This window comes from Erinaceus europaeus, chromosome 9, assembly GCF_950295315.1.
Source record: "Erinaceus europaeus chromosome 9, mEriEur2.1, whole genome shotgun sequence".
Taxonomy (NCBI): Eukaryota; Metazoa; Chordata; class Mammalia; order Eulipotyphla; family Erinaceidae; genus Erinaceus; species Erinaceus europaeus.
Genome location: NC_080170.1, coordinates 6,981,169 through 6,993,963, shown reverse-complemented (window position 1 = coordinate 6,993,963; position 12,795 = coordinate 6,981,169). Strand labels below are relative to the sequence as shown.

The window sequence follows — 12,795 nt, the reverse complement described above, 5'->3', positions numbered from 1 at the left end:
TTCTTTTTTCCCCTTCCCTTCCTTCCTTTCTTTTTTTCTTTCTTTCTGGCTCCAGAGTTATCACTGGGGCTCAGTGCCTACACTGTGAATCCACCACCCCTGTCAAGCAATTTTTTCTTTGCTTTTTTTTTTTTCTCCCTATTTTTATTTGAAAGGACAGAAAGAAATTGAGAGGGGAAGGGGAGACAGAGAGGGAGCGATGGAGGGAGAGTGAGAGAGAGAGAGAGAGAGAGAGAGTGAGACCCCTGCAGCCCTGCTTCACCACTCAGAAAGCACCTTCCCTGAAGGAGGGGAGCGGGGGCTCAAACACAGGTCTTTACGCATGGAGAGATGTGCACTGAACCAGATGTGCCACCGCCTGGCCTCCAAGGGGCATTTGCTCAAGACCTTGGCGGGAGTCGCAAGGTACCAGCTGGGCTGCCTGTCCCCAGTCCCATCATGAAACCTCAAGGACGCCAATTTGCAGTGACTTCTTCATTTGGTGTGTGGAACTGGCTATTTCCTTTGTGATTAAAGACAATGTCAATAATGCTACTGAAAGGATTCAAAAGCCTGAAAACTCAATAGACCACGTTTGATGAACAATTTTTTGATATACTGTTGTTATCAGGTTGGTGAGAATTTTGCTCAGTATTTTAGCGCCTAAGAGACCTTTATTCTAACTATCAAGCTAACAATGACAACGGAAACAACAACAACAAAGCCCTTGGGCTTAACTTAGACTTCTCTAAAACGTAAGTATTTCTTAACTCAAGGCTGGACTCCATCAATACCCTAGCTTAGACTTCAGTCCAGCAGAGTGGTAGTGATTTGGTAGTGTATAACAGGGCCTTTAAGGGGATGCATTGGATCGACCTTCTCGTGGTGCATCCCGTGAGTACCCACTCATTGGGGAAACTGACGATCCTTCCTAGCCAACTGAATCCACATGGATTCCAGTCACTTTCAAAGCCAGCAACAAGCAGCTCCTGACAGCTTTCAACCTGATGCTGTTGACTGGCTACAGAAGAAGGGCAAACGCTAGAAGAAGAAGAAGAAGAAGAAGAGCCTTTAAGGCCTTAGCAACTGGGAGAAAGTTAAAGCTTATGAGATAGAGAACGGACTACAGAAACTTGATGTGACAAAAGCCAGGCTTACCTAGCTCGGCTGTTTTGCCAATGACAGGTCACATCATCACCTGGACTCCTAGATACGGGCCTAGACCTGCAAGAAACCTCTCTGTCTGCTGTCGCCGGTCACTGCCCTCAGGGATGTTTCTATCTGCTCTGTTGTGGGGCGCTCAGGACCTTGTCCTCACTAGATAGCAACACTGGTAAAGACTGGCCCCGCTCTCTGGCGGGGGGCTAGGTCACTCTTCCCTGTTACTTGCAGGATGGTCATGCGGCCTATAGACATGACCCAAGCTGTGACCACAGAAGGTGACCCTGTGCTGGCGAGGGAACGTAGCCTGACACATCACTGTCTTCTGGGTGGTGACACCTGCTGGGATAGCTTTGCGGGCGGGAGACAGACGACCAGGGACTCATGGTTGAGCTGGGAACGTAGTTCAGTCTTTATTGATGAGCCAGAATGCAGTGCAATCAATTTCATCTTTCTTCATTAGAAAATCCTGTCCTTTTATATCTCCTGAGGTGGGAGTGTCAGGTGGGAAGAGGAAATACGTAGGATGGGGATGGGGAGAAAGAAAAAGCGGGAGCATATCAAGCTTGCATCTAACCAGTGGGGATTAAACCAGTGCCCTGTAGGCAGGGCGGGTCTCAGGTAAAGCAGTGATTATGTAAACAGACCACAGCGTTAAGCAATGGAGCAGGGGAGAGCTGGCAGACTGCCCAACAGACACCAAACAGTCTAAACAGACACTAAATGCCATCTTGGAGCAAAGCTCCTGCTCTGAGAACAGGGGGCACTGTCTGCAGAGCCTCTTGTCAAAGCTTAATGTTTCTGAGGGTGCGGGAAAGCAGTGAGGAGATCTGCTCCGTTTGCAGGGACACTGAGAAAGAAACGGGAAACGTTAGAGCTGAAGCGAGAACTCACATTTTCGTCATGAATGTTTCTAGAACATGGTTGTCATCTGTTATTCCTAAGACTTCTGACATTCGGGCATAGACCTGGAGGAAGACAGTGAATTGTTTAAAAAAAAAAGTGTCACCATTAATATGAGGCTTCAAAAGACGGCCCAGATGAAACAGACACAAGATTGAATGAGGTTGCACCCACGATGGGGGGGGGGGGGGGGAGCCATGAAGGTGTGTGGAAAGCATTGCAGTTTTTAAAAATAACTAATCTCTTTTTCTTCTGGAAGCATTTATTTTTTCAGATGTGTACCCCTCCACCCCCTGCTCCAACTCCCCTTCCCAAAGGTGGGGAGAAGCCGTTTAGAGGGTTGGAAAAAGGCACTTCAGTAAAAGTCGGAGATAGTTTCCATCCATCCTGGATCCCCCGCACCCCCACCAGGTCAGTCAGGATCGTGCCAGACGGGCATCAACATAAGCACTTGAAAGGGTAAGAGGAAGCGGGGGCCCAGGCGGTGGTTCATCTGCTCCAGCTCACACATCACCACGCATGAGGCCCCGGGTTTGAGTACCTGCTCCCCACCTGCAGGGGGGAGGTTTCATGAGTGGCGAAGCAGGTCTGCAGGTCTTTCTCCCTCTCCCTCTCTGTCTCCGTCTCCCCTCTCACTTTCTCTCTATCCTGTCAAATACAAAGAGGAAGCTACAGAATTTATAGAAATGCTCTGACTCGAAGTTAAACGACACCCCCCCATACCCAGACAGAGGGGGGTCTCACTCCCCACACTGAAGTCCGACCACAGTGAGTCTCTGCCCATGTCACCAGGGCCTGGTGAGGTCACGGGGTGGTGGGTGCAGAGTCCCAGCCCAGTCACAGAGCTCACACAGGTGGCACGTCTCAGCGCTCGAGGCCCCGGCAGCCTGGGGCTTTCCAACACCCCTGTCCCCAACACCCAAGGGGGTTCGAGTTTCTTAAAGGTCTGACCTCAGCGTGGTGCGCTGCCCGGGTGCCATGAGGCTGAAGGGTGAAGAAGCCGGGGGGTGTGTGTGTGTGTGTGGGGGGACGAGTCACCTGGTGGCAGGGCCACAGCAGAGAGATAGCCTCTCCCACACTCTCAGCCCGGACGTCCTGCCAGCAGAAGCTGCTCACACAGAAGGCGAGAGGGAGGCGGGTGGGGAGAGCAAGAGAAGGAAGAAGCAAACGGGGAAGCTGGTAGAGAGAGAGAAGGGAGGAGAGGGGAAAGGAAGGGAGGGGAGAGGAGGAGAGAGGAGAGGAGAGCAGGAGGGGAGAGGAGGGGAGAGGAGAGGAGAGTCCCTGGCCTGCACTCTCCTCTCTCTGTTCCCACCCAGTCTCGCCTTAGCGGTGTTTTTCACTGTTTTCCACGTGCATTTATGTGTGTGTCCTTCCACGCCCCGTGACACTCCGGTGCATTTTTGTAAAGGCGAATTTCTCTTTTTATTTTTTCTAAATTAAAAAAAAAAAATTTATTTATTTTCCCTTTTTGTTGCCTTTTTGTTGTTGTTGTAGTTATTATTGTTGTCTTTGTTGTTGGATAGGTCAGAGAGAAATGGAGAGAGGAGGGGAAGACAGAGAGGGGGAGAAAGACAGACACCTGCAGACCTGCTTCACCGCCTGTGAAGCGACTCCCCTGCGGGTGGGGAGCTGGGGGCTCGAACTGGGATCCTTACATGGGTCCTTGTGCTTTGCGCCACCTGCGCTTAACCCGCTGCGCTACCGCCTGACTCCTGTGAATTTCTCCTTTTCAGAAGACTTTTTTTTTCTTCTTCTTTTTGCCTCCAGGGTTATAGCTGGGGTTTGGGGCTGGCACTACGAATCCATCGCTCCTGGAGGCCATTTTTTCCCCATTTTATTGGAAAGAGACAGAAAGAAATTGAGAGAAGAGGGGGAGACAGAGAGGGAGCGAGACAGAGAGACATCTGCAACCCTGCTGCACCGCTTGTGAAGAGATCCCCTGCAGGTGGGGAGCAGGGGCTCAAACCCAGGTCCTTATGCATGGTGACCTGTGCTTAACCCGGTGCACCACACTTTACAAATGTGATCCCCCCCCCATATTCTTTCCTCTTCCTCTTCCTCGTTCTCCTCCTCCTCCTTCTTCTCCTTAATGGCAAAGCTCAGTGTTCCTGATTTCGATCCCTAACACCCCCCTGTCCCCCCTCCCCCGGCCACACCGGAAAGACAGAATAACCAAAATGTGATTTTCTTTCTTTCTTTCTTTCTTTTCTTTCTTTCTTTTTTTTTTTTTTTACACATTTAGGGCATTCTACTGTTAGAACAGACATCTGTTCCCGCTGACAGTTCTTAAGAGGGCTTCCTGGGTCGCCATCCCTGACATTCCAGAAGGGGGGAAGCGGGCGGGGAGGTCTGTTGTGCTGGGCTGTCACAACAAGGGTCTCAGGGCGTCAGACTCGACCCGATGAGACACAGTCAACATTGACACATGGCAGCGCTCTCGCTTTAATCCACAATTATCCTTGTAGCTCGGGCTCTTCCTTTTATCATCCATTAGCTCTGATTCCCATTATCCCCGTCCAGAACTGTGTCAAAGCTTTCGGTCCCGGGGGGGACGTCTCTGCTCTCTGCTAGGGGGATCTGACAGTCGGGCTTGAGTACTAAACAGGATCATTACCCCCTCAATCCACTTATCTGATCTACTGAATAGTAAATTGAAAAGCTCATTAAGAGCAACAATCTGATCTGTTTCCACGTGTGACAGGGTTATTTAAAGTCACGGGGTGACGGCTGCATCGCTTCTGAAGGACTGGCTCCCGTTTTGGGGGGATGGTTGGGGCGTGGGGGGGGAGGGTGTTTGTCATTCACAGAGCACTTGGGCCATGCACAGTGTCTCTGAATGTTTGGGATTTATTTAATTATAACACAGACACACAGAGCTTGGGGTGGGGGATGTTGAGAAGTAATCTGTCCGGAGGGGAGTCAGATAACAACTGTGGCTCATAAAGGGGGGAAAAAAAGCCAATGAAGGCTTTCTCTAGGAAACAAACAAACAAACTACAAAACAAAACCAACCAACCACCACCAACAAAACCCCCTCCAACACAGTAAGAGGAGATTGTCATTATTTTCTGAGATTTCTATTATTTCATAACTTTTTTTTGGTAACAGCAGGAAGAAATCACCAACATCCACTTGCTGGTTTACTATTATTATTTCCCCACCGCCAAGATTTCACAAGCTCTGAACTGGCTTTTTGAATGTTCTCCTCCTTTTCCGACATGGGGTGGGGGGAGTGAGGGAAAGATACCACAGCACCAGGGCTTCTTCCAGTGTGGTGAGGGCCAGGCTGAGATCCCAAAACCCTCTTTGAACGAGGACAGAGGAGCTGGTATAGAAATACGAGGAGAGAGAGATGCATTTCAGTTCACAGATGCCTCATCTTTTACTTTACAATCCATTCAAACAACCGGCTCATAGAGCCAACGATCTGGGGCTGGGTAGACCAGGAGTCAGTCAGCAGGTTCACATCATCACATGACACCTCACAGGAGAGCTTTTGCCATTCACCAGGCTTCCTCCCTCTCCCTTCTCTTTGCAAGTCTACCCCCCGCCCCCCCCCCCCACACAGTCACTGTGCTTGGGGAGAGAAGGGACACTCTTCTGTCTCCCATGAACTTACAAAATACATGTTTGTGGAATGTCTACAAAGGATATTTTTAAGATGCACATTTCCATTTCAGGAACCATTTATTTTTTTATTATTATTTCAAATATTTTTATTTATTTATTATTTGTTCCCTTTTGTTGCCCTTGCTGTTTATTATTGTTGTTATTGATGCTGTCATTGTTAGATAGGACTGAGAGATATGGAGAGAGGGAGGGGAAGACAGAGAGGGGGAGAGAAAGGCAGACACCCACAGACCTGCCTCACCGCCTGTGAATCGACTCCCCTGCAGGTGGGGAGCCGGGGGCTCGAACTGGGATCCGCCAGTCATTGCGCTTAACCCGCTGCACTACCCCCTGACTACCACCATTTTTTTTTAACAGAGGCATAAAAATCAGGTGTTTATATCAGACTCCCCCACAGCCCCCCAGCGATAAATGTTACACTCTCTTCATCAGAGAGGCACCAGTGGTGTTTAGAAAGACAAGGTCTGGGAGTCGGGCGGTAGTGTAGCGGGTTAAGCGCACGTGGCGCAAAGCCCAAGGGTCGCCTTAAGGATCCCGGTTCGAGCCCCTGGCTCCCCACCTGCAGGGGAGTCGATTCACAGGTGGTGAAGCAGGTCTGCAGGTGTCTGTCTTTCTCTTCCCCTCTCTGTCTTCCCCTCCTCTCTCCATTTCTCTCTGTCCTATCCAACAACAACGACAGCAATAACAACAACAATAAACAACAAGGGCAGCAAAAGGGAAAATAAATATTAAAAAAAATGAAAAAAAAAAAAGAAAGACATGGTCTGGTTCTGAAATGCTATTGATATTTCTGGGAGCAGCTCTCCCTATGGACCCAGTGAGAGGACTCTGCTCATAGTGCTCAGGGCTCCTGCAGCCAGCAGCCTGTGACTTCTCCCCGACACGTCAAGGCCTGTGACCATGGGCCGGTGTCTTCCATGGGGACAGGCGTTTCTTTCTTGCACTATTTCAAGCACGTGCTACTGCCTGGGGTGTGTGTGTGTGTGTGTGTGTGTGTGTGTGTGTGTGTGTGTGATGTCCTTTTTATATCTCCGGAGGTTGCTAAAAATATCTTTTTAGTGCCAATCGACCCGTGTATTTCCCCACTCCCTGTGGACTCTCCTTTTTATCTTTATCCTTTTCTCATTTGATTTCAGATAGAGACAGAGAGGGAGCAAGAGGAAGGAGGGTTACCACAGCATTCACACCTGTACCTGATATCCAAGTGCTGCTGGGCCCTCAAACGGGGGTCCTTGCACAAGGGAGAGCCCGTTGCAGGCCCGACAACAGTCTTGGATCAACAGCCCGTGCAAGGGTCAAAGATCATGATCTCAGAGATGCCTGATTCGAGCTCTGAATCTGCCTGTAAGTAGGCAACATTGGCGTTTCCCAGTCACCCAACAAATGCTGCTCCCTTCCTGCTCGCTCACCGGCTTGGCCTCGGTGCTGTTAAATTGTCAAGCCGAGGTATATACATATATATATATATATATGTATATATATATATATATATAGATAGATATATCTATAACATATTTTTTAAAGAAAGCTTTGTTACAGATAAAGTAAAAGAAAGCTACAAAGGCGCACTTACTTTAATTCACAGGACACGCACACACCTTCCAAACAAGTAAAACTTTAAAATAAAATTTGCATTTCCAGTGCAGTCTTTGTAGCTTATGCAGTTGATTTGCACATTGTAAAAACATGGCCAAACGTGGCCTGTCAAATGCCTGCCTTTTCTTTTTGAGAATGAGCAGTCCAGAGGCAGAGAGAGGAAGAGAGAGCCACGCAGCAGATGTCACGCCAGGTGCATGGGCCCTATCTGCTGAGGCATGGCCCTGGCCCTCAAGTGACATGTCACCCACACTTAAAGGCACAACACTTCACAATTCTGTGCAGCAAAGTCAACTTCCCTCTTTTTTTTTTTTTTTTTTTTAGTCAATTAATTTTTTTTAATGATAGAGAGACACAGGGAGTAAAATCTACACAGAAAGCAGGCTAGAGCCCTGCTCAGCTCTGGCTGATGGTGCTGGGGACTGAACCTGCAACTTTGGAGCCTCAGGCAGAAGAGTCTTCTACAGAACCATTATGCTGTCTCCCCAGCCCATCTCCTCCTCCCCTTTCTTTTAATCTTTTAATTCACTTATTATTGGATAGAGACAAGAGAGAAATTGAGAGGGGAGGGGAGGTAGAGAGGGGAAGAAACAGACACACACATAACCCTGCTTCACTACTTGTGAAGCTTTCCCCCTGCAGGTAGGGGACAGGGGCTTGAACCCGGGTCTTTGCACACTGTAATGTGTGTGTTTAATCCGGTGTGCCGCTGGTTGGTCCCCAGCCATCTACTTGTAAAGATCAGTGCCCAGGAGATAGAAAAAAAAATTCCTCATGTTAACCAGGCAGTCACCTCCCTATTTCTTTTTATTTTAAAATATTTATTTTATTTGTTTATTCCTTTTTGTTGCCCTTGTTGTTTTATTGTTGTAGTTATTATTGTTGTCGTCGTTGTTGGATAGGACAGAGAGAAACGGAGAGAGGAGGGGAAGACAGAGGGGGAGAGAAAGATAGACACCTGCAGACCTGCTTCACTGCCTGTGAAGCGACTCCCCTGCAGGTGGGTAGCCGGGGTTCGAACCGGGATCCTTATGCCAGTTCTTGTGCTTTGCGCCACCTGCGCTTAACCCGCTGCGCTACAGCCCAACTCCCACCTTCCTATTTCTTGACAGATAGCCAAGTCATTAGAAACATTAAGAAACCACCGTTATGAGAAGGTTATGCTCTTAAAACTGTTTAGATGTCTGCTCCCTTCTCCTTCATCTCACTGTGCTGGTTCTTTTAGAAAAATCATCTGTATATGGTGCACAGAATGCTCCCATTGGTCCAACCGATTCCCTGACATCCCAACTCACCAGATGACTGTACAAAAGCAGGTAGCCAACGGGCGTTCCTTCTGTTTGGCTTTTCAGGAGGGAAGTCAGATAAGACAACCAGACAAAGGCATCAACATACAAACAGCAATAGCATTTGGAGCTGTAAATTTAACTGACTAAAGAACCAGTGTGTGTGTGTGTGTGTGTGTGTGTGTGTATTCTATATATTAAATTGCTTTTTTTTTCTAACCCTAATCCTTGGTCTCGGGCATCTGCTGAGTTGTCTCTCACACTCTGGGTATAACTTTGAAGAAACTAATTATGTCAATCCTTAAATTTGAAGTAGATTACAGGCCTGGGAAAGCCGGAATATTAGTTCCTAAAGGTTGTATGGCTGTATAATGACAGTCACAGAAATTCAATAACAGCCTCTATGAAATGTGGTGGAAAGCACCACATGAAACAAATTAAAAAGAACAATGAATCTCTCACTCTGCAAATAAGGAGAAAGGGAGGAGAGAGGCTTCGGGAGGCTTTCATCAGAGTCGTTATAATGAATTAAGATTTTGGATAATGAATCTTCAGAAAATTACAGTGAGTTAATACCCCGAGGGCGTCTATGAATGCTTAAGATGTTATAACTTCTCAAAGAGCCGCAGCATATTGTGTGAGGAGGTTCTGTGCAGAAAATGAGCAGAGCAGTGGCAATCAGCAGCAAAGTACCCTGTCAACTCCGCTCTGGAGCCAAGCTAGTTGCAAAAAAAACTCACAACCGTTAGTGCAAAATTAAAAACAAACAAACAAACAAAAACCCAACCACACACCGGAAACACCTGACGACTGTGTGCGCTGAGATACTGCTTCGGCCTCTATCAATGTGACTTGTCAGTCAGGATTTTAGTCTGGTGGTGGTCTGGCAAAAATAAATCCCGTCTCCAGAAAGGGTTCCTGTTTCCCGGGGGAAGGGGGGATTCTAGAGGTGAGTAGGGCTCCCTTCTGGTGAGCGAGAGACTGATTTCCACGTTCTTGTCTTAGGGCCACTTTGAGGTGCCTTGTGCCAGAGAGACCCCATTGGGAAGAGGGTGTGTGTGGTGGTGGTGGTGGTGGTGGTGGGGGCTGTGAGGGAGACCCAAGTGGGCACCTGATCACTTGATGAGCCAGAGTTAAAGAGACACTGAGGGTCCCCATTATCGGTTCTGGAAGAACAAAGCCTCAGTGCCACCCTGTTGGCATGAGGACCAGTCCTCCTCACTGCCCCGCACCCCCCCATACTTGGGAGAGGTTGCCAGGGCCCACGCCAAACAAAGGCCGCATCTCCGAACAGGGGACACCGGGAACAGGTGAGAAAAATCCTTTTTTTTTTTTTTCTGGCCAGAACTCACTTTGAAAACTCTGATCTAAGCTGAAGAGCGAGTGGAGGAGGTGATCGGCTGAACTGCCCGGCTCAGTGAACACGGAGGGGCACCTGGCAGAGGGCATGGCTGGGGTGGGGGGAGTGTGTGTGTGTGTGTGTGTGTGTGTGTGTGTGTGTGTGCCCCTCAAACAGCAATGCTGTGCACTTATGCCAGTTAGGGGCTCTGGGCTGCCATCTGGGGTGGCCATCTTGTTCGGGGGGCCGTGAACCTGCCGGAGTCTCTCTTGGGGCTGCGGGCCCAGAGGCCTGAATGCACTAATGTGCCAGGACTTGGGGGGCTGCCCTCGTGTGCACCCCCTCCCCCCACATCCGGGGGCGCTGAGCAGCAGAGCGGGGTCGTAGCAGACCGGGGTGCGGCCGCCTGCTGCCTGTGATAATCCCCTCTCCCAGTAGGGGCCTCCACTGATGCATGGCTAAGAACCCGCTTCCTCTCTGGCTTGCTCCCCGATGGGGGGCTCATCCGCCCCCCCCCCTCCCCGTCCAGCCCGGAAACGAGAGCTCCAGATGCTGCCGAGACGAGATGCCCAGGACAGAGCCGTCCAGAGGCCTTCCTGAGGAAGAGGAGGAGGCGGAGGACAGGTACAGGACGGGGTGCTGGGAGCCAGTGTCCCCTCTCTCTCCCGCCAGCTCCGGGGCTAACTGCCACCTGTTCCCCGGGGCTGGCGGGTTGCCTCCCTGCCGGCGGGGAGTCAGTGACTCAGGCTCTTCACCAGTGTGAGCCTAATGCCTCCCGACAGGCCCGCCTGAGCCAAGAGGGACCCGAGGGCACCGGTTCCTGGTCACGGGATGCCCAACCCAGAGAAGGGCCCCGCCAGGCCCCCGGCTGGGCGCCAGCAAGGGGAGGTGGGGACTGTCCATTTGTCCCGACACAGCTTCGTCTCTCTGGCTGCCAGCTCGCCCCAGGGCTGCGGCCCAGCTTCTGTTAAGCTAGCCGCCTCTGGTGAGTGCCAGGGAAGAGCCAGGGTCTGTAGCCTTTCTCCCCCAGCCAGCCAGCAGGACAGACAGACAAGCAGCTGACCGTGGGCAAGGCTCATGATCAGGCGGTGCCTGGGAGCTAACCTTGGGGGTGTGTGAGAGACAGAGGTGCAGCAGGGAAGTGGGTCACCCCAGATCCTGCTCCCTTCTGCCCCCCACAGCCCCCCCACCAAGGAGCCAGCAGGAGCACATTCAGGGATGGGGTGTGTAGCACTCTCGTCCACAGTGGGTGCCAGTCTCCCGGCCTCACCCTGAGCTGCTCCTTCAAAGCCGTCACTGTCCAGAGCACAAAGGGCACGGAGACCGCCTGCCCGCTTCAGTGCCAGGGTCCGGGGGCCACCACACGATTCCACTCGCCTGAGCCACCTGCCTGGCCTGGCCTGGAGCTCCGTGGGACACTGGGCTCCTCGGCCGGCCACCGAGAAAGCACGGAGTTTAGGGTTTAGGGCTATGTCCCCACCCCATGGTCAACTGGGGTGCAGGGGCGGCCGAGATTCTGCTGCCACGTCCCCCGGGATTGAGATTCCACTCCGTGTACCCAGGGCCGAGGCCCTGCCCAGTGAGCTGTCTCTCTGGCACACAGCATCTGCCCAGTGAGCTGTCTCTCCGGGCATCTTGGCACCCGGGTATGGCACAGGGCTAACGGGCTGGGTCCGCCATGTCACCTTCTGGCGGGTAAAAATGCGTCTCCCAGGGATAGAACTCAGCTCTCTATGCTCACTCAGGACTAACTAGCCACTGGATTTTTCTTTTTCTTTATCATTTTATGAGTGACTTAATCTTGATTCACAGAATTATAATGACCGGTGTAATTCTGCATGGTCCCCACCATCGGAGCTTTGTGGCCCCCATCCCTCCACTGGAAACTGTAGTGGGTTTCCCAAGCTCACAGATATGAGTTGACTATGACCTATCTATCTATCTATCTATCTATCTATCTACTCATTTTGTTCTATGGTCTGTCTTCTTTTCTAAGTCACACCTACACCTGTTAATACTTCCAACTGTCCTTTTTTTTTTTTGCCTCCAGGGTTATTGCTGGGGCTCGGTATCCACTGCTCCATTTTCCCCCTTTTGTTGCCCTTGTTGTCCATCGTTGCTGTTGTTAATATTATTGTTGTCGGATAGGACAGAGAGAAACTGAGAGAGGAGGGGTAGACAGAGAGGAGGAGAGAAAGACAGACACCTGCAGACCTGCTCCACTGCCCATGAAGCATCTCCCCTACAGGTGGGGAGTTGGGGGCTCGAACCGGGATCCCCACGCCGGTCCTTGAGCCTTGGCCACGTGCGCTTAACCTGCTGCGCTACCACCTGACCCCCCCCTTTTTTTTTTTAACTCTTTTCTCTGATAAGGGAAATAGTGCCTGGCTTCCTCTGGTGTTTTCCAGATTCGCTTCCCTTTCTGTGACAGAATAAATACCAGATTCCTAGTGACAAAGGCTTGGGGTCCTGGTGGATTGGGGTTCAGAGCCCTCTGGTCATCTTCCTTTAATATTTCTCCTCCTCTGGGAGTATGGACCAAAATACCTTTTGGGGTGCAGAAGATGTGATTTCTGGCTTCTGTAAATGCTTCTTCATTTGACATGGGTGTTGGCAGGTGGACTCAGACTCCCAGTCTGGTTCTATCTTTCCCTAGTGGGGTACGCTCATGGTGAGTACTGTCACAGCTCAGGGGCTGGGTGACCCACCAGGGAGCATAGGGGCGGATGGACTTTGATCACACTGCTGAACCTCTGAGGCTTAGCTTTTGGAAGATCAGGAGAGGACGGGAGGAGAACCCCACTTGCAGGATTTGAGAGGATTGAAGTGCTGGGTTTATGTGAAGTGCTTGAGACCCTCCTGGCTTGGGATAAAACCCCTACAGGCGTGTGTCACAGTTCC

The 12,795-nt window shown here is 50.6% G+C and overlaps 1 protein-coding gene across 8 annotated transcripts in view; it reads right to left on the bottom strand.

Annotated features, from left to right (window-relative positions):
* RANBP17 (RAN binding protein 17) overlaps positions 1-12,795 on the bottom strand; it is a 291,165-nt gene that overhangs the window by 108,327 nt on the left and 170,043 nt on the right. For all 8 annotated transcript variants that reach the window (XM_060197144.1, XM_060197145.1, XM_060197147.1 and 5 more), the window contains one exon: positions 2,035-2,108. In XM_060197144.1, coding sequence (XP_060053127.1) covers positions 2,035-2,108 — 74 coding nt within the window. The remainder of the gene's footprint in view (positions 1-2,034; positions 2,109-12,795) is intronic.